The 23,025-nt window shown below is 31.1% G+C and overlaps 1 protein-coding gene across 1 annotated transcript; it reads left to right on the top strand.

The window, feature by feature from the left end:
- The first annotated feature begins 186 nt into the window (after positions 1-186).
- LOC118185163 (putative palmitoyltransferase ZDHHC24) lies at positions 187-20,219 on the top strand. Its single transcript, XM_035354975.2, has 2 exons — positions 187-702; positions 10,272-20,219. The coding sequence occupies exons 1-2, from the start codon at positions 237-239 to the stop codon at positions 10,679-10,681; spliced, it is 876 nt and encodes a 291-aa protein (XP_035210866.1). The 5' UTR covers positions 187-236; the 3' UTR covers positions 10,682-20,219.
- Positions 20,220-23,025: the final 2,806 nt, after the last annotated feature.

Genomic DNA, 23,025 nt, shown 5'->3' with positions numbered 1-23,025 from the left:
AAAACACAACTTCAATGAAAGACATGTGACGTGTTTTTTCCTATGAAAAAAGCAATATTTTGTTAATAATAAATATATTAATTAGAAGCTCAAATTAATTTATTAATTTTAACTTTGAATTTTTATTTTATCATTTATTCTTCCAGTTTAGAATTTACTTGTTCCGGTATTTTACTTTGACTACGACTGTAACGATGAGATTTTCGAATCTTGTGATTTTGTAAACAAACACTTGAATGCTGAATATGAATGAGCCACAAGAAAGTGTTTTGCCTATTAGCAAAAAAGAAATTCTACCGAAAAATAAATTAGATCGAGGCCTGTTTCTTTTAATGACAGTTGGTGTTCCGGCTCTCGCCATATGGGAAACAGTAATTTTATTTCGCTATCATTCCGAACTCGATTTGTTTTCATGTAGCCTCATAGTATTTGAAATCATATTGTTAATGAATGTGCTGGGCAATTTATTTTATTTAAAACATGTAGATTCTTCTGGGAAGCATAAAAAATTACCATCAGTACTGAGACCAAACTGGACATATTGCCACTTTTGCCAAATGAATTCTCCACCGAGAGCTTATCATTGCCCTATTTGCGATGAATGCATCTTGAAAAGAGATCAGCACTGTATGTTTGCGGGTTGTTGCGTCGGCTTTTACAATCACAGATACTATCTCATGTCAGTTATGTATATCATGATAGGTAAGTATGTTTTGTGTTATGTATATATATATTATATCAATTATCCAATCAAATATACGTTCAGAAAATGTAATATATATTTATATTTTTATAATATCGAGACAAATAATATAACATTATATAGTTATAACTTTTGCAAATGTTGCTTGCAATTTTAGAGTTATTTTATAAAATCAACTATGTTTTCATAAATTAATTGTTGATACACTAATCATCAGCTGAGGATATAAAAATATATATACTTATATTTGTGATATATATTATGATATAACTGCTTTCGGATATACTCTTTGGGAAAAGCAGAATCACCCATTGCTTGGCACGTTTTTAAGAATTGTAGAATACTCGGTATCCATGTATACATCGACCTAGTCATCAAAAATCCAATTCTTCTTACTTTTGTAAAAAGCACCAAACAAATAAGTGGGCAATTCTGCACTTTACCCTATGTTTTTTTCTATTTAATTTTTGTCCTTGGAAAATATTTTTAATAAATACTCATAATAATGTTTCCAAACACAGAAAACAGTGAATATTTGTAATCTGCTTAATTATGTACAGAATTTTCTGCTTAGTTTTTTTCTAGAAATGTGTTCTTTCAGAATGGATATGAAGGCAGATTTCAAATTACATCTTATTATTTGAGCACCCCACCAAAAAAAGGGGGTTTCAGAAAGATGGAAGGATTACAATACCTAGCTGCATAACCAAATTACTTAAGATTCCTCCTAAGATGTTCCATCTAAATGGTATTATAGGAATATGTGTTTTGGTCTGATAGGCTTCTTCTCTTTTATCGTACTGAAAAAAGTAATGTTCAAACAGCATTTTTGCCTTAGTTTCATCTTAATTATTCTTACTAGATTGTAAGTTTTCCAGAGCTCTCAATATGTATCATACTTAAGACACAATAACACGCCGAATAAATACTAATTCAGAAGTCAAACAACAAAAATCAGCGTTATATTTACAAAATTTTCACAGGACTAGTTTCGATGGTTTTACCGAACCACCATCTTCAGCTACAAAACCGCAAATGAACAAGATAGGAAATAATGATTAGATAAGATAAGAAAGCCTGGACAAGAATAAGCAAGTGGCGCCATCTGTTGGCGAACCCAGAACTAAAACATAATTTCTTTAAAGGCGGAAGGCAAATTTGGATTGGAATTAGGATCGTTAACTAGAACAGAAAGATTTTTATGAATGTAAAATGCCTCTAGAAAATCCAGTTCTCCAATGGAAGATGTTTTTTGAATAATTTTGGCAGCATAAAAATTGAGAGTGTGGTTTTCGGACCAACAATGTTGAGCAACAGAAGACTTCTGTGTTTCCTTTTTTCTAACATATGCCTCATGTTCCTTGACGCGAAACTTCAAGGCTCTCTTAGTTTGGCCAATGTAAATTAAACCACACTGGCAAGGAATCCTATAAATACCCCAGGAATTCATATCCGGAATGGGGTCCTTGAGTATGGAACTCGGAATTTTATTGATTTCGGATTAAACAACCCGAAAGTTAAATTTCTGCAAAATATGTGCAACTTTTAAAAGTTGCACATATTTTGCAGAAATTTAATATATGAATGATGATATGAATATTTAATATATGAATGATGATCGGATATGAATTCCTGGGGTATTTATAGGATTCCTTGCCAGTGTGGTTTAATTTACATTGGCCAAACTAAGAGAGCCTTGAAGTTTCGCGTCAAGGAACATGAGGCATATGTTAGAAAAAAGGAAACACAGAAGTCTTCTGTTGCTCAACATTGTCGGTCCGAAAACCACACTCTCAGTTTTTCTGCTGCCAAAATTATTCAAAAAAAATTTTCCATTGGAGAACTGGATTTTCTAGAGGCATTTCACATTCATAAAAATCTTTCTGTTCTAGTTAACGATCCTAATTCCAATCCAAATTTGCCTTCGGCCTTTAAAGAAATTATGTTTTAGTTCTGGTTTCACCAACAGATGGCGCCACTTGCTTATTCTTGTCCAGGCTTTCTTATCTTATCTAATCATTATTTCCTATCTTGTTCATATGGGGTTTTGTAGCTGAAGATGGTGGTTCGGTAAAACCATTGAAACTAGTCCTGTGAAAATTTTGTAAATATAACGCTGATTTTTGTTGTTTGACTTCTGAATTAGTATGTATCATACTGTATGCAACCCTAGAGAAAATGCCATAAATTTGAATTATAGAGCATAATCAAAACAAAATGAGCAATATGCATTTATGACAACCAAGCACTGATTTATCATCATGGTATTTTTCTCTGATGTAATGCAAAAGGAGTTACAGTTAACTATAAACCTATAACATTTCTCTGTCCATGTTTTCATAATAGATTACAATCAATGCCAGTGCCAGGGCTGGTGCATCTGCAGTGAGTGGCAGACTGCAGTGAGTGAGGGACAGCAAACTTTCTGGCGACCAACCCTGCTACAGCAACCTGCTAGTTTGTTTTTGGATGCCATTTTGTTTTTACAAAGAAAAGGCATCTTTTTTTTTTTTTTTTTTTTTTTTATTCAACATTTTTTTTCCAACTATCCGCTAGCCGAATTACGCTTTTATGGATGCTAGAACTTTTATGGAACAAAAGTTCTTGGCTAATCTTTGGAATATGGTAACAGGTAGTTTGGCGACATTTTGTAAGGCGATAAAGGTTACTAGCTAGGACTTTAGCAGTGTACATGGATAAAGTCAAGAGTGTGCGCAATGCCATTTTTGTGCAATTCTGGGATGTTTTTTTAAGTGAAAATAGGTCGACGTGTACATGGATACCGTGTATGTCCAATTCTTAAAAACGAAGCAAGCAGTTTGCGATTCTGCACTTTCTCCCAATTTTGCACCTAATCTTCGTAAAAAAAAAAAAAAAAAAGAAAGAAAGAAACATATTTTTACTTTGTGAAAACAAAATGGCGTCCAAACAAAAACTAGCAGGTTGCTGTAGCAGGGTTGGTCGCCAAATTTTTGCAAAAAAATCGAGAAGTTACCATAATTCAAAGATTAACCAAGTTCTTAATCATGACGAAGATTAGGCGCGAAATTGGGAGAAAGTGCAGAATCGCCCACTGCTTGCCGTGTTTTTAAGAATTGCACATACACAGTATAATCCATCTACATGTCGACCTATTTTCACTTGAAAAAACATCCCAGAATTGCACGAAAATGGCATGGCGCACACTCTTGACTTTATCCATGTACACTGCTAAAGTCCTAGCTAGTAACCTTTATCGCCTTACCAAAATGTCGCCAAACTACCTGTTACCATACCGAGAATTTCTTTTGAGCGCGAAATTCGGAGCATTATTGCGCGTGCTCAGTGTGTATTTTAAAATTTAGAATTTCTGTTTGGTGTAGATGATAATAGATGTTAGAGGTGCAGTTATTTTAAACAATAATTCAAGAACATTTTGAGAATTCCTTACTTTTCGTTCTTCGACTGAGCGGAGTGGATTACCCCTTTTCAGACAAGTGAAAGTATTTTAAATTTTCAGTGTTTTGTAACAATTTTAAGTGTTTGAAACTTACTATGTTACTTTTAAAACGATTTTTAGTTTTTAAAATTATGTTTTTCGAAGGACTGGATTTTCATATTTTAAAATTTTTTGGAAGTGAAAGTATTAATTTTTCAGGGATTTTGTAAGGATTTTATGTTTTTTAAACTTACTATGTTTTTGAAACAATTTTAGTTTTTAAAGTTAATAGGTTTTTTTGAAAGGATTTCCATTTTTAAAAGTTTCCCACTTATTTGTTTGGTGCTTTTTACAAGAATAAGAAGAATTAGATTTTTCTCAATTTTCTTTGACTTTTTATGTGAAAATAAGTTGATGTGTACAAGGATAAAGTCAAGAGCCATTTTTGCCATTTTTGTGCAATTCTGAGATGTTTTTTTAAGTGAAAATAAGTCGATGTGAACATGGATAAAGTCAAAGGAGTGCACAATGCCATTTTCGTGCAGTTCTGGGATGTTTTTAAGTAGGTCGATGTGCACATGGATACCAAGTTGGTAAAATTCTTAAAAACACATCAAACAGTGGGTGGGCACTTATGTTTTTTTAAGTGAAAATAGGTCGATGTGTACATGGATATAGTTCAAAGGAGTGCACAGTGCCATTTTGGTGCAATTCTGGGATTTTTTTTAAGTGAAAGTAGGTTGATGTGTACATGGATACCGAAATTGTAAAAAACACGTCAAGCAGTGGGTGATTCTGCATTTTCCCCAATTTTTTATAGGTGAATGTATTTCAATTCTTCAGGGTTTTGTAATGATTTTAAGTTTTTGAAGCTTATTATGTTTTATTAACCATGTTTGTTTTTAAAAATTATTATGCTGTTTTTAAGGAATTTTCAGTTTTCAAAATTTTGCTTCAACTTTTTTTTTTTTTTTTTGGTACTTTTCCGTTTCGCCGACGCAAATCTCGCCAAGCAGACTTTATTGGCGACAACATACAGTATACACATAAAAAATTTTAGTTCTAAGATTTTTTTTTTTTTTTTTTTGAAGGCATAAACATTTTTATATTGCTTAAAACTTTATAAAAAGCCAATAAATAAAGACAATAAATTTGTAAAAAGACATTAATTTAAGAATTTACTATGCTTTCATGGTTCAACATCCTAATTCGCCGGTTCATATCACGTGACTCCAAGCGATCTCATCTCACGTAAACTACTCTACAAAAATCTAATGCTCTCCATAATTATCTACATTAATTTCAAGTTAAATCTTAATTTGGAACACAAGTTTAAATGCAAGAAATATTTCAATGCGTACGAATAGCTTACTCAGAAATTATGTAAAACTGCAGTGCTTTACTTCTAATGCATTCTCATTATAATTGATGAATTTAACCCTTGACTTTTCTTTTCTATATTTTCGGCTTCGGGTAAGCGCTGTGATTGCATCCTAATTGACCTAATTACCGAAAATGGCTTTAGACATAAAACTGAACTATCTGATAAAAATTCTATGTAATTATATGCCATTATTGAAAGAAACAATCAATCTGATAAGAAAAAGCTGCGACTTGTTTTGAAAATGAGGCGTAAAAGGTTACCAGCGAGAATATTCCGTTTGGCATCGGTTGTACCATTATTGGCGACTTTATCGCTTGCGCCGGCAAAACGGAAAAGTACGGAATTTTCAGTTTTCAAAATTTTGCTTCAACTTTTTTTTTTTTTTTTTTGTATTTATTTTACCTGTTCACCATTGTAAATGTCATGCCTTGCGTAGTGTCTTCTGGAGGGGTTGCACTTCCAGGATACAAGGTGCAAGAGTGCGCCAAGTTAGCGATTTTGAAAAACGCGCCAAGCAGTGGGCGATTCTGCACTTTCCCCGAAAAATTCTAAAAGGATAAAATTTTTAGAATTTAGGAGAGGTACTGAGTGGTACAGAATTAGGAAGGTACAGAATAGTAAAATTTAGGACCTGCAGAAATTGCACCAGGCGGAAAAATACATAGCATTGGCTTTGATTACAGTGATAGTGTCATCTGTCGATGATAGTTGGAAGCTCCAATATAATATATGTAACATATCTAGCTTTTTATATCCTATAAGACAGTATTGCAGTGCATACTAATACAGAGATAATTGATTTGTAAACTGATGGCTTGACTTTATGATATCAAAAAATTTAATACATTAATGCAGACATACTGTTGCGTGCGTATGAGTTCATAATTGATTAAATGTGCAAGTCCGATAAAAAGTTTTAAAAATTTATTCTTATCACAAGAAATGTAACAAAACGGTAGGCTTTTTTCCCTCAAAGATATTCATACAATATTACACAGTAATTATAGTTTAAACTACTAAAACGTTAAATAGAATGCAATCCAAAGCACAAAGAAAGCTAATCTGATCTCAGAATTACAGCAGCTAAGTAAACAACCAAATTGAGATGTTTCTCTCCACTTTTTAAATAAGCCATGTGAGACAGTTCTTACAATTTCTGGAAGTCAAAAGAGTAGAAATACAATCACAGCTAACACACTAGTCAATTACATTTATTCAGTTTTAAATATAAATTACAAGATATCTATTTATTAAATGCGTGTGCTCCTGTATTTTTACTTTTTTGGCGTAGCTTTCTCTTAAAACTCGCCATGTGCTGCATTGCACGGGTAAATAAAACAATTTTTATTATAATTCTACTAAAAATAGCTAATTAAATATAGAATCCATAACACCTTCCCTAACAATAATTCCTTCCCAAGGACTGCACATCCCGGGCAGTACAATCCTACAATCCCTGAATAGGAAGCCAAACTTACAACTAAAGCATCAATTTAATACTACACCTTACATTGCAATAACAAGCAACATAAACAATAATTGCAATAAGTAACTTTAAACAAATCAAATACTAAATAAATAAATTAGTACACAAATTTACAAATTTAGAAACAAAAAAGACCATGGTCTTATGCTATTTATATTATATATACTATGTACTATGGCCATAGTAAGGAGCTAACCTGTTGTAATGAACGACTTTAGGCTTAGAGTTCGATGACTTACGGATCCAAACCATGATGTCATTCAGTCTATTTAGGTCTGTATATGGACCATCCCAAGGTGACTGTAGTTTAGGACTTGGTCCTTTCCATTGAGTCAGATTCCACAACCACACCTTGTCTCCTTCGTTGAATCGATGTCCAGTAGCTCTGGGGTCATATTGGGTCTTCATCTTCTCCGTTGCAAAATTTTGTATCACTTCAAAATGAGCCTGGAGATCTTGGATGTATTCCTCAGGCATTGAAGGTGCATCCAGATGGTGACTAAATAAAGGATCACAGGGCAGGTGGAGGTCACAATCGATGAGCATCTGGGAAGAAGAATAGTTGGTAGTCTTGTGTTTCTCTTTGACCCTAGTATGATTTCGGCAGATTTCTGAGCAGGGTCTTTCAGACAATACGTTGGCATTACCAGGTGAGAATCCCTTCTGATGACGGATAGTTGTGTCCTCTGATGCTGAAAATAGTTTGTTATTTCTGAAGCCCAAGGAAAAATTATATTTCCTTAAGTCCAATCCGAGTATGCAAGCATCTGTAATATCTGCCACATATGCCGTGTGATAATAGGTGGCACTTCCAAACGTGATGTTTACATTTAACTTCCCATCTATGTTGATTTCATCACCAGACGCAGTCTGGAGGGTAACACAGGATAACATCCAAATGAGTGTATTTTTAAATTGTTGAGCTAAATCTTTCCTAATGATGGTAACATTAGCTTCTGTGTCAATGATTATATTGCAAGGAAATCTATCGATATGCCCATTGATGAATAGTACATTATTGTTGCCACTCACTGCAGAAATCTTGAGTGCTTTAAAACAGGTTTTCCACTATTGTTATTGAACTCCACTCTGCGTTATGGTAATTAATTTGTTTCCTTCGTCATTGCTGGGAAATGGTCTTATTTTCCGTGTATTGGGATGTTCTGCAGTTCCTTCATGCATGGTCTTCAGATCCACAGTTCCAGCACTTTGGTTTCTTGTCACTCCTTTTCAGTCTCATTGCATTTAATTGTCTGTCTATATCATCTGTCTTATTTTTCGTACCCAGGGGTGTTCTGCAGTTCTTTTGTATGTGGCCTTCAACATCACATTTCCAACACTTTAGAGTCAGTTTGTTCTCACTCTTCTTTAGAGTCAGTTTGTTCTGTATCAAAGCATTGACTTATCCGGATAAATCATCTAAACAAGCCATCAGTTGATCCACTGGCTCATGGACTTGCACATCTCTGACTAGGTGGCGGTCTCTACGAGTTGCTTGCTGGGCTGTCTCAAATTTCATGGCGTACACTAGAGGACTTTTTAAGTCCTTCACATCCATCATTCTCAGAGCTTTCTGTATTTCAGGATCCCAGATGCCATCGATAAAGTACTGCAGGGACAGGATTTCCCTTGTTTCTTTCAGGCACTTCGAAAAGGTGAGACAGAACAGCCCTTTCAACATCTGTGGTGAGCTCCTGAAGTGTTTCTGTGGGCTGGATTTAATTGAAGCTTACTGTAGTCTTTTAAAAATTTCTTGCCAAAGCACAGCTCCAATGTACCAGATAGAGCTTTGAAGTCTATGGTTTTCTGGAAGAGTTTGAAGAATATCTGCAGCGTCTGCTCTCAGAGAAGCGACAAGATGACAGGCCTTAGCTTGGGAATCCCATCCATTCGCATCTGCCACTACAGAAAATTGTGTCTTATATACTTGCCAGGAAGTCTTCCTATCATACGTGGATAGCTTCAGTAAGGGATGAGCAGGCATGGGTAGAAATTTAAAACCCTGTTAACTTCTTTGGCGACAGCAGCAGAAACCCTCTGATCAATTTGTTGTTGGACGGCAGAAACTCTTTCTTCAATTTGCTGCTCCAGAAACTCTTCTTGAATTTCTCCAACTGTGTCTTCAGCTGTATCTATATTCCTCCTTCCATAGCCTTGAACTTGTTTTCTATTATGCAGGTAATTTCTGCTTTCATTTCTTCTTGACCTGCTTCAATCTTTTCTCTTTTTTTTTTTTTTTTTTTTTTTTTTTTAAAGTTTTCATCTCTTTCTTAACTGATTCTTGACCAGCTTCCATCTTTCTTTAACTGATTCTTGATCAGTTTCCATCTTTACTTGAAGAGCTTTCATCACTACTTTAACTAAATTGAGACGGCCCCTTTCACCTTTTCTTGGAAAGCAGCAAATGGAAAATTTTTATCAACTGCCTTAATTCTTCTTCCGTCGCTCTAGTCACTGGGATTCAATTCCACTTCTGATCACCAAAAAGTGTTGCATGCGTACAGGTTCGTGAATGCACAAGTCTGATAAAAAGTTAGTAAAATTTATTCTTATCACAAGAAATGTAAAAAAACGCTAGGTTTTTCCTCAAAGATATTTGTACAATATCACACAGCAGTTATATTTTAAACTACTAAAACATTAAATAGAATGCAATCCAAAGCACAGAGAAAGGTAATCTAATCTCAAAATTATAGCAGCTAAGTAAACAATAACTGAGTAAACAACTGAACTGAGATGTTTCTCTGTGGCTTTTTAAAGCCTTATAAATCGGCCGCATGAGACAGTTCTAACAATTTCTGGAAAGCAAAAGAATAGAATTACGGTCATAGCTAACACAGTAGTCAATTACATTTATTCAGTTTAATTGTAAATTACGAGATATCTATTTATTAGATGCGCATGCTCCTATATTTTTACTATTTGGACATAGCTTTCTTTTAAAACTCATCACATGCTTCATTACACGAGGAAGTAAAACAATTTTAATTAAAATTCTACTAAAAATTGCTAACTAAATACAAAATCCGTAACAACACTGTCTCATATGATTTCATTTAAAGAAGTTTCTTTTATGTAGCATACTTTAGAATAAAGTTGTAGCATGTAATATAAATTATATGTTAGTGTCTTATTTATAGTATTGCTAAGTTTTTGAGGAAAGAATTAAATAAAAATTGTTAAGTGCATAGTGTGCTTTATAGCTTACATAATTCAGAGATCAAATATATAGTTTTAAGTCTAATTGTTTACTAAAATAAATTATTCTTATTACTTCTAGGTTCATTGTGTGCTGCCATTTTCCAGTGGCCTCATTGCTTGGAATCTATTGGTGGTTTCCATTTATTACCTATTTTATCTATGGCTGCTCCTCACATTGCAGTATTATTTGGTTTCCTAAGTATATATGGTTTTATATGCACTATCACTCAAATTATTCTGATGGCTGTCTTTATCTTAACTTCATATTTGTTGATTGTGCAAATACAGTGTATATTCACTGGTCAAACTATTCATGAGAAAAGAGCTGGTATTACAATTTATGATCTAGGTTGGAAAAAGAATATCTTGCAGGTACTTGGAATAAAATGGTATATGGCTATATTGTGTCCATTTATTTCTTCTCCTATTCCAGGGGATGGATTAAATTTTATTACATTTTATGATTTAGAAGAAGTAAAGAATGTTTAATTAACATCTACAGAATATACAGCAAAAATGTCTGGTATAGAATTTTCATCTTTCAATGTATGCCAGATTAGTTAACTAATACAGAACTCTGTTTTCTATTTTAATAAAATGAAGAATTATGGAGCTTCTATTAAAAGCCAAAAGTTCGTGATATTTTTACACTAGTCAGAATGTTAAATGAATTTTCAAAAATGAGTAAATAGAAAACTTCCAGTTTTCTAAGCAGCATCATTTACACTGTTTGCATGATATTTATCATGGTTGGTGTCTTCATTGAGAGATCCAATGAATCATATGTATAAAATGCTCAATGTGCCATGCAAAATGTATTTCTCTTTGTTAAATTGTTACAGAATATGACCGAACATTTATGATTTTTCAAGTGCATTCAAAGTGAGCAATTTATCTTAATGGATAAAAGATCATCAAAATACTTAGCTTCATAAAAGGTATTAAGTGTTATACAATGTGGCAATACTTGGAAAAGCTTTGAATGTTTACTTAAAACATTTTAGTTGATTTTTTTTAATTTGAAAGACTAATAATTTATCGTAAGAAAATATTTGTTTCATAATCTTTCAGTAGGTAAACAGATATTAAATAGTTTCTGAACTAAAACCGAGAATTTCATTTTTTGTTACACCAAAAAATGTTCAAGAGTGTTAATAATGAAACCAATCATATTATAAAGAGACCTATCACTTTTCCAAATCATGGTTATCTTCATATTATGTATATATATTTAGATTTTTTAACATTATTTCTCCTCTACATTATATTATGTGAAACTTGCAAAGGCAAATAAATCTCAGCCATAAAAGAACATAAAGAATACAGAACTCTGTTTTCTATTTTAATAAAATGAAGAATTATGGAGCTTCTATTAAAAGCCAAAAGTTCGTGATATTTTTACACTAGTCAGAATGTTAAATGAATTTTCAAAAATGAGTAAATAGAAAACTTCCAGTTTTCTAAGCAGCATCATTTACACTGTTTGCATGATATTTATCATGGTTGGTGTCTTCATTGAGAGATCCAATGAATCATATGTATAAAATGCTCAATGTGCCATGCAAAATGTATTTCTCTTTGTTAAATTGTTACAGAATATGACCGAACATTTATGATTTTTCAAGTGCATTCAAAGTGAGCAATTTATCTTAATGGATAAAAGATCATCAAAATACTTAGCTTCATAAAAGGTATTAAGTGTTATACAATGTGGCAATACTTGGAAAAGCTTTGAATGTTTACTTAAAACATTTTAGTTGATTTTTTTTAATTTGAAAGACTAATAATTTATTGTAAGAAAATATTTGTTTCATAATCTTTCAGTAGGTAAACAGATATTAAATAGTTTCTGAACTAAAACCGAAAATTTCATTTTTTGTTACACCAAAAAATGTTCAAGAGTGTTAATAATGAAACCAATCATATTATAAAGAGACCTATCACTTTTCCAAATCATGGTTATCTTCATATTATGTATATATATTTAGATTTTTAACATTATTTCTCCTCTACATTATATTATGTGAAACTTGCAAAGGCAAATAAATCTCAGCCATAAAAGTATGCAAGTATAATCTACATATGAATACTACAGAGCATGAAAATGCAAAGCTAGATTCGTTAAAAAGTAATTGTAATAATAAATGTTGCTAACTGGTTTCTAGAAACAGAAAAATTTATCTTTGTTAGTATGTGAACATGACTATGTAGAGTATTAAAATACAAATATGTAAAATGATTTTCTGATGTCTTAGGCTTATTAATGCACTTAAGTTTGCAGACGTAGTTGGCATAAAGAACTACAGAAATGGGACTATTACAAAGCTTTTAAGTAACATTGTTTTAAGTAAACATTCATTTTGACAAAGGGTGTACCCATACCAGCCAATCCTATCAGGAAGTTGAAGTGAATTCAAGTTCATCCAAAAAGAATGAAGGTGAATCTCCACCAAATAATAATAATAATAATAATAATTAATTTATATATATTGCTTGAGAAAATTCGAAGAATCTTTTAACCAAGGGGGAGTTAATGCTTTTCATTCTGTGACATATAAACTTAGAAATCACCTTCCAAATTTAGCCTCACCATATCATTTATATTTGAATGAAAAGCAAATTTTGAGAAAAGAACTTGATGATACTTTATAAAAGGATTTCATTAAAATATGTGAATCTAACATGCTCCTTCTTTGTTTAATATCAAAACTGAAAGGAACTTTTAGACTGGGCATAAACTATAGGAAGTTAAATGCAATCTCCATTCTGGATAAATATCCTTTGCCTCAAAAGATAATCTGCCGCATAGTTTTAAATCGACTAGTCTTACATGTCTACTAATCTCAAATATATTTTTCATCAAATTGAATTTGATTTCCTTGACAAGAGCATTTGTATGTTCATTTGAAGCCTTTAGGTTCAGCCTGAAAACTGGCTTTTGGTGTATGGAATGTCTATGTAGCCAGTACTCCATACAAATAAACATCATGAGTATTTCAATCAGAACTGCTAAAAAAATTTTGTGTAATGAAGTGCTAGAAGTAAAGAGTCAGTGCAGTCTTATTTTGTTCTTTTATAAAATTGTGAATCAGTGAATTATGCCATTTCTGATCTTAGTGGTTTGATTAATAATCTGTTAAGCAATTTAATATCAAAGTTTTCTTAAGAAATGTGCTGGTTGTTTTTTAATGCATTTTTAAATGCTTAAATTTTTAAAAGTCCTGCAAGTAGTAATTTTTCTTATCATTTAACCCTCTGACTGCTTATTCTGCTGTTTCCATGGACAACATTAATGTAGAAAAATTTGCTCATCCCATGGTATCCATAGGCATGCATTTATTATATCTGTTAAAAGTGTATTGTGTTGTTTCAATATTTAACCATCAGCAATGCATTTTGTACTGTATTTAGATTTTAAATCATGTTTTGTTCAACATATGGGATTGGTTGTCTAGTAAATTTCATGAATTGAGATGTAAATTTCAAATACAAAATAAAATAATCTGAAATTTTTTAAGCAATATTGTTTAAAAAATTGAGCAGTCAGACGGTTAATAATGGAGTATATATATTACATGCATATCTTTTAATATTTTAAATAAGTATATATTGAGAAAAATCAATCAATAAACATTATTGCTAGCTGTCCCCCCTCCCTTTTCCTTATGAACTGGTAAAAATTGTTTTCAGCTCCTTTAAGAACAGATTCAAAGCAGTTTTGTAGAAAAATATGTATTCCTGAAAGCATTTTACTGCAAATTCTTCCATTGCAGTATATCTATAAAATCCTTGAGAGCTTGAACTACAACATAAATAATACTTACAATAATGGTGATGCTGGCTGGTTAAAAATGAAGAACTGTTACGCACATGGTTGCCAGCATTTGACAAATTCTGAAAATTTGGTTTCACTAATACTTAAGTAGTATTCATATATTTCATCTGCAGTGCCAAAGAGTACAAGGATATCTTACATTCTAAAGTTTTCCAGAATAAACATTTTCTGAAACATTCTGAATGCTTATCTAAAGTTGTTTAAATACCTGAAATTATTGCAAGAACTCCTGTTATTTGTGTTGGAGCATCAAAATAACTAGATGTGTTTTACTATTATTTGATAAAAACAACCATTTTTACATTGAGTAGATTGCCTCAATTTATACAAAATTAAAATAAAAGGGAGCGAAAAACATGAAAACAATATTTTTTAGCTTAGAAGTTAAATTTAGCTGTAAGACATTTGATATAACTCATAAATAAATGTAAATAAGATTACAATTTCTTTGAATACTTATGAGGCGATAAACTGAATGATTATGTATTGCTGGAAATGTAAATTATTAAATATTTACCTAATTATTTATAAATCACATTTGCTTTGATAATTTAACAAGACATTAACTTACATGAGTGAGGATTTTGTGTATGTATTTGTATATATGTAATTAACACAGCAAGAATTCATTTTCAACTAGGATTAATCTGTAGGATTTTGTTGCAAACTTAATTTTAAGGAGATTTTATGATTTTTGAATATTGTCATTTTATGTGAGACTAAATATTTTCTTTGTATTCACTCACTCATTGCCTTGTTTGTTGTTTACGTGTAATTAAAAAAATACTATGAAATATATAAATATAAGTTCTGCTTCTTTAAAATTTGTATAATTTTTTTTTGGGGGGGGAAGGAAGGTTGATTTTAATTATGAATGTCTCTTTTAAAAATCATTATGAAAGTATTTACTGAGAACTTTATGTATTAGTGATCATAATCAGTATTGAAACTATTTAGAACTAAGTCAGGGCTCTCGAGTCAGACAGGCTGCTAAAAGTGGCTCCTCAGCTTTCCGTCAATTACATTATTAGATCGTTATTTAATTTTTTCTCACACATTGGTAAATCATAATATCATACAGAAAGGAATAAAGTAGCTCATTCCTGTTAGGTAGACCTGAGCTACCATACTTTCTTTGTTATTATCTTTATTTTTGAATGTATTTATTCCATTTAATGTATTGCATCTGCTTTGTTAAAGTGTTTTGCTTGTGTATTTTATCAGTTTGAAGTGTATTATGAAATTTCTTTACATGTATTTTAATCTGCTTAAAAAATTATAAAATTCCCACTATCAAGATGGGAAGGCCATTGTATGAAATCTTCAAACAATTGAGCATGCTAACATAATTTTAAGTTTGTGATTTTAATCTTCAATATTTAATTTGATCTTTATACTATGTGTACAAATCAGTGATCCTTAAGTATTAAAATTATTATATTGTATTATTAATTTTAAAATGCATACATTTTATTTTATTGTTCACAGTTTTAACAGAATTGTCACTTAGATCAGGGCTGTTCAACCGGCGGCCCGCCAAATTATTTTTACGGCCCGCAAGTACATTTTACTATAAATAAATTTCTGTTACTAAATTATTATTATTAATAATATTCAAATTATTTTATTATGTGAAAATTTAAATCTAATTTGAATTTAAAGTAGGTACTATTTAGTTTGCGTAACTTCACTTAACCTGGCTGAATACAGTAGTAATCCGTTTAACGTCTGATGATGGTTGGCTAAACATTGGCAGCACATATTATATTTGTGGTTGGTTGTTGTTTATCTATGGTTGGCGCATGTGATGCGCACACTACCCTGTGCTATTTGGTTGATTCATGCAATCGTGCGAGTGCAGTCTTGTCTAGAATTTGTTGAGGGGACACTGTTTTATAATATTATTAACTTAATTTCAGGATATTTATTTAATAATTAAAATAATTATTGAATATGAGTGCTACTAATGAAAAAATAGACCTCGAAAATCGAGAATTTCAAGATCGCTGGGAGATAGATTATTTATTTAGTCTGAACAAGAATGGTAAACCACAGTGTTTAGAATGTTTACAAATCACAGCTGTGTGTAAAGAATATAACTTGAAGCACCATTATCTTTCCATGCATGAAAAAAGTATCATTCATACACGCGAGACATGAAAATACCACTAGTAAAAAAAATGAAAAAGCAACTGGATCATCAAACGATTTATTTTAATCAAGAACCAAATTTCAAGAAGCATCTGTAGTTGCATCATTTGAAGTTTGTTTAGAAATAGTAAAGGCAAAAAAGTCATTTTTGGATAGAGAATTCATTAAAAAATGTTCTATAAAAATGGCTCAAGCATTTAATGACAATGAAATGGTAAGAAAATTTCAAACAGTATCACTTTCTCACCAGACTGTAAGCCGACAAGTAAATGAGATTAGCATGCATGTCACTAATAAATTAGAAAACCTAATCAATAGTTGCTGCTATTTTTTCATAGCATTGGATGAAAGCACAGACATTTCCAATACAAGTCAAATGCTTATCTTTATAAGAACTGTAAATGAAAACTATAATTATTCAGAAGAACTTTTAAAATTACAATCATTACACGGAACAATAAAAGGTGAAGCTATTTACAAACAATTAAAATGTTCAGTAGAGCAGTATGGCAGGTTTGACACGTGCACTGCTATTGTAACCGACGGTGCTAGAGCTATGACAGGCAAAAATACTGGGCTCGCAGGACTTTTGCAAAAAGAACGAATAACATGTCGTATATTACACTGTATTATCCATCAGGAGGCATTATGTGGTTTATCCGTACAACTAAAAGACGTAATGGACAAGGTTTGCAAAATTACTAATTTAATTCACGGTGGAAATCGTTCTCTTACACACCGAAAATTTAAAAAAATTTTGGGTGAATTTGAAACTGAGTATGGAGATCTGCTTTTACATAGTAACATTCGTTGCTATAGAATAGTAACATTCGTTGAATAGAATAGTAACAACGAATAGTAACATTGTTGCTATAGAATAGTAATTCGTTGCTATAGAATAGTAACAACAAATAGTAACATTTGTTGATTAAGTGCTGGAAAGTGCTTGAGGAGATTCTTTACACTTCGAAAAGAAGTTCATCTTTTTCTCACAGAAATTGCCGTCGATAAAAATTTGACGGCAAATTTAATTGGTGAAAATTTTATTTATTCACTTGCTTTCCTAACGGACATTACAAATTATTTAAATATTTTGAATAAATCCTTGCAAGGACAAGATCAAAATATGCATTGCCTTTATAAATATGTTACTGGATTTAGAAACAAATAAAAGTTGTTACGGTTTAATTTGGAGCAAAATAATTTATTTCATTTTGAATCTTGCAAAGAGATCAATGAAGGAATGTAATATAGAAGCGAATTTTAAAATATTTCTACCAAAATTGGATATGCTAATTACAGATTTCAATGAAAGATTTTCTCAATTTGATGATCTTAAACCGTCTATTGATTTATTTTGTGATCCAATTAATATTGATATCAACTCCGTTGATCTTAAATATCGAATAGAATTATGCAACCTGCAGGCTGACCCATTTTTTACATCTTGTGGAGTAACTGGAATAGAAATATTCAAATTTTTTAGATGAAGAGAAATATCCAAAATTGAGAGATTTTGGACTTCAAATTGTATCAGTGTTCGGAAGTACGTATATCTGCGAGCGTGCATACTCCGATATGAAATATATAAAGTCAAAATATAGAAACAGTTTGAAAGATTCCACTCTTGAAGATGTAATTAGACTTGCCACAACAAATATTGATGTAGACATAAAAGATATTGTTGCTAAACAATTATGGCCACAATGTTCTCATTAATATATTATGAATATTTTAAAGTTTTCTTTTTAGTATAAATAAAATATTTTTTAATTAACATAAAGTTATTTTCATTTATCAACCTTCTTGGCCCCCGAAATGTTTGGGGAAAAAAATCTGGCCCGCGGGCTATGATAAGTTGGACAGCACTGACTTAGATAATGCTTAGATTTTATTTTAAATCTAGCCAAAATAATTTTTCATCCAGAATAATTTGATTGCTATAAATGCTATAATTGTACTCCTAAAGTTGAATGTTAGTAAGTGATGGATTAAAATAAAATGTGGAAAGACTTTTAACTCCTGCAAATTTAAATATTGTAAAAGTATCTAAAATTTTCAATAATTTTTAAATTATCTATAATTTTGGAAATTTAGGCAGGAGAAATGTGGTTATTATTAAAGAACATTCATTCAAATTGAAAACTAGTACATTATAATTTTATTATTACAGTATAACAAGTATTCAATTTTTTATTATATCTGTTTATCAATCTAAGAATTTAAAATTTGCAAAGTGGTCTAATTTGTACGTATTATAAGACTGTATTTAAAAAAAACTAAAATTTTGTTTTTAAATTCTTTCATTTATTGAATATTTTTCAGATACAAATTGCACAAAATTTTATAAATGCATACAAATATAAGTAGTTTTATTTGTATATAATATTAAAATATTCCAGATATAGTAATTAATTTATGAATCATGAATTTATGATCACAGTTGAAGTTTTATCTTATTTAAGCTATGTGCTGAAAGCTGAAGCATTTGTAGAAGTATTTCTAAGCGTCATAACATTTCTGTAGGTTTCTTTGGAGCATTCGAATATTTTTTTTTAATTCATTAAGAACTTTTTTAGGTGTAACTTTAAAAAAAAAGTCTATCTGTTTTGTAGAAAAATTTTGAAAGTTGTAAAGTTGGCATATAACTAATAAGGAAACATCATTCAGCATGAAATTTCATTATGCAGTTCTTCCTAGAATTTTAAGCATGATAGATATATCAGTAAAGATCCATTTCATAAATCAGTATTTATTACTTTGCTGTTTAAAATATATTTTAATTTCATTTTTGTATTTCATTGTGAGCATGTACTGCTTCAAATCAGTATTCTTAAATTATATTAAATTCAATGTAAATTTTTATATAAAATGTTTAAATATGTTTTAAGAGCACTAAATAGCATTGGATCATTGAGTATAGCATATTAAGGGCTCAAATAATTGTTATTATGTTTTATCAGAGCATCTCTATTTATCTGTTGATCTCTATTTTTACAATAATTAGTGCCTAATGGATATAATGCATAATCTAGTGTTCTTTAACCCTTTCTGGCACGCTACCTTGTAAAGTCGGAGTTTTGATTTAAAAAAAAAAATGGTAGGCAGTCTAATTAGGCCTAGAGGTGTACACAAGTAAAATTTTGTGAAGATAGCACTTATCGTTTTAATTCTGTGGGTCACACTGTTTGAATAGAGCTTTGAAAAGAGTGCTGAAACGAGCATTGTTGTCAATGAACTGACTGATTAGATGCGGAGAAACAAAGAATACAGGCTCTCAGTTGCCCTAGATTATCGGTGAGCCTGATCTGGGCACGCCTAGGGTTTGCCGTTTGATTTTAGGCAAGATTTCAAGTTACAAATTTAAAACTAATATAGAATATGGAGATTAGCATACAGCCAAAAAATTAACATAGAAATTTCTTTTCAAACATTTCCTTTTACACCCTAAAAAAATCTGGAAGTTTTCTTTGAAAAAATGAAGGTCTTAAAAAATTAAACATGGCTAAAATATATGGACTGGTTTGTGTTGAGCTGCCATCTACTATAAATAAAGAAGATTCAGAGTAACTTATAGTAACCTTTAAATCCTTTTTCATTCAATTTTTCTGTGCATACAGAAGGTAATTTTTAGGTGTGTCCAGACTGCACACACTGTGCTGCAAAGGGTTAAGGCACTGAGTTTGAGAAAAATACAGTGTATCTGTTATTATTAAGTATATATTAATATTTTATATTTTTATGAGCAAACTGTTAAAAAATTCAGATTAAAACATGTAAACATTTGTGTTCACTGTTATAGATTAACTATAGTATTATTTTTAATGATAAAATTTTAAAACATTTATAAGTTGTATATTTTATTGTTTCTGGAAAAGTATTTCACATAGCTTATTTTTCTGTCAACGTGTGCAGTATTTTTCTTTAAAGCTTTGATTGTTTTAAGATATTCTTTTATGTCTATAATCAATGTTTTGTCTTCAATGGAAAATTTGCTAATCCATTGCTTTTGACATTATTAATAAAGTGTTGAAACCGGCATTTTCTTAAATCAATTTACAACATTGCCAAGTGATTTGTATTAAGTTAGATGATATATTTGTTTATAAGGTCAAAATATATTTGTTTGAGTAAAGAAAGTGTGCAGTTTTATGAAAAAATATTTTTATGTTAAGTTGAGGGGTTTTTATTGCTATAATTTTATTAAATTTGGGCATTTTTCCTCAGTAACCCACCGGATTACATATCATAAAATATTGCTAAAATGAAGTGAGTTGATATTTAATTGAATATAAACTACTGAATGCTGGTGATTGCATGTGCACATTAATTTTCTGAGGTTTAAATTAGCTGTGTGAGAATTTTTATGCTTTCCCTTTATGTAGTGAATAAGAATCTGATTTTCTCAGAAAGTCCTTCATGTCCTTCATGGGCCCAAGCTTCATGCACTAAAATTCAGTCATGACATATTTTGATGTAGAATTTCTAGCAAAATAATTGTTCATTATTCTAGTGAGTGTATTCCACTCTTGATTGTATTACATTTGTTTCACTTCATCCTAAATTATTATAAGAATATAATTTTAAGTTATATTTTTCTTTGTTTTTCATCATTTACAAGTAAATAGAAATATTGGTGTCATAATACCATTTAGGTATTCATGTAGTATGTGATCTACCATTTTAGTTAGTTATTTCATAAATGGCCCCACTGAAATGCTATTTTTAATATAGAAATAAATACGAATACATAAATGAAAATGATTCCATTAATTAATTTAATGATTCATTATTTTTTTTAATCCTCTAACTTTAAATATTGCGAGGGGTGAGTTTTAAAAAAGTTTGCCAAACGCTCAGTTTTTATCATAATTCAGGAAACGTTATTAAAAGCGCAATGCAGGTTACAAACACAAAAATGATGAATTAATCATTATGTATGATGTATATACATTCAGGGATAAATAGAAAGGGCTAGCTCATTTCTTTGTTTGACTCCTCGCCGACGCGAGCCTAATGGGGGGACTTAACAGGCAGTAATCTGACGTCACTGTGATGCCACCTGTTTTGATTTCCCGCGTTTAAAGCTGTAGTTTCATTCAGCTGCGAGACGATTTTCTAGAGGTTACATATCCCAAATTAATTTTAATCATATATATATATCTGTTTTCTAATAATGTATATATTCAAAATTGAAGAAATAAATGAGCCTAAATAGATTGTAATATCAATGAACATTTTTAATGACAGAGATTAACTTAAACATAGTTGCATACAGCAGAAAAAAAAGGGCGAAAAAGTAAACATAGTTGCATACAGCAGAAAAAAAAGGGCGAAAAAGTAAGAATGGTATACACATACATAGATACGTAATAAACAGTTACGTCATCATCACCGCGCGGATAAACGCGAACGGCGCATGTGTCAGAAGAGGCTCTCTTAAGCTAAACGTTTATTATAATTTATGATACAACAATCCCCCTTTCGACGTTTGGCGGCTGAAAAAAAAAAAATAAACATTAATCATTTACAGTTATTCCAATTAATTTACAGCACTTAGAATGTTTCGAAGCAGTCAGTGTTTTTGTCAGTACATCAGCAGGCATTTTCTCTGTTGGCACATATTTAACGTCTATTTCATTTCTTTCATAAATTTCACGAATGAAATGATGTCTAATATCTAAGTGTTTAGTGCGTGAGTGATAAACAGCATTTTTCATAAGCTTCTGTGCACCTTGATTATCACAATATATAATGGTTGGATAATTAGCAGTAAAATTTAATTCCTTAAGAAAACGACGTAAATAAACTGCTTCTTTGGCACTTTCTGAAAGACTGATGTACTCTGCTTCAGTACTTGATAATGCAACAGTTTGTTGCTTTCGTGATTCCCATGTTATTGGATTTCCAGCAAACTTGAATAGGTAACCTGTATACGATTTTCTAGTATTAACATCAGACGCCCAATCGGCATCGGTATATCCAATAAGTGCTTTTCCAGTCTTTCGAAATTTTAAACAATAATTTTTAGTTCCTTTTAAGTATCGAAGAACGCGCTTTGCAGCCAACCAGTGTAATTTTCCAGGATTGTTATTAAATTGGCTCAGGTGACTGACAGCATATGTAATATCCGGCCAAGTAAACACAGAAAGATACATAAGCGAACCAATTAGACGGCGATAAGGTACATTGTTCATTTCTTCCTTTTCAGTTTCAGAAGGACACATTTCTTTACTTAGTTTTACACTAGGATCTAAAGGAGTTGCTACTGGTTTTGCATCTTGCATATTAAACCTTCGTAGAATATTATCAACATATTTCTGCTGAGATAAATTAATAGAATTATTATTTACATCTTGATTAAATTCTATTCCAAGACAACAATGAAGTTTGCCTAAATCTTTAACATGAAATTCTTTAGAAAGATAACCTTTAAGTTCAGCGTATAAATCACAGCTATTTGTTGCTATTATTAAGTCATCCACATATAAAATTAGAATTAACTCACCTTGAGATGTTTTCATCCTGTATACACACTTATTTGATTGTAATGGTTGTAATCCAAAGTTTTTGAGTTTTTTGTCTAATTTTTCATACCACTGTCGTCCACTTTGTTTCAAACCATAAAGAGACTTTTGCAAAGCATAAACATAATCAGGATTATTTTGGTCTTCAAAACCTTTAGCTTGTTCCATGAAAATTTCTTCTCTTAAATCTCCGTTAACATAAGCCATAACAAAATCTAGTTGATATAACATAATGTCTTGTTCAGCACTGTATGCAATCACAGTTCTTATAGAACTTGCTCTGGCTACTGGAGCAAAGGTTTCATTGAAATCAATTCCAA

The sequence above is a fragment of the Stegodyphus dumicola genome, chromosome 6, assembly GCF_044657685.1.
Source record: "Stegodyphus dumicola isolate Sdum_Otavi_A_Nest chromosome 6, ASM4465768v1".
In the NCBI taxonomy this organism is placed as follows: domain Eukaryota; kingdom Metazoa; phylum Arthropoda; class Arachnida; order Araneae; family Eresidae; genus Stegodyphus; species Stegodyphus dumicola.
This window is presented reverse-complemented; position numbering and strand designations above follow the sequence as displayed.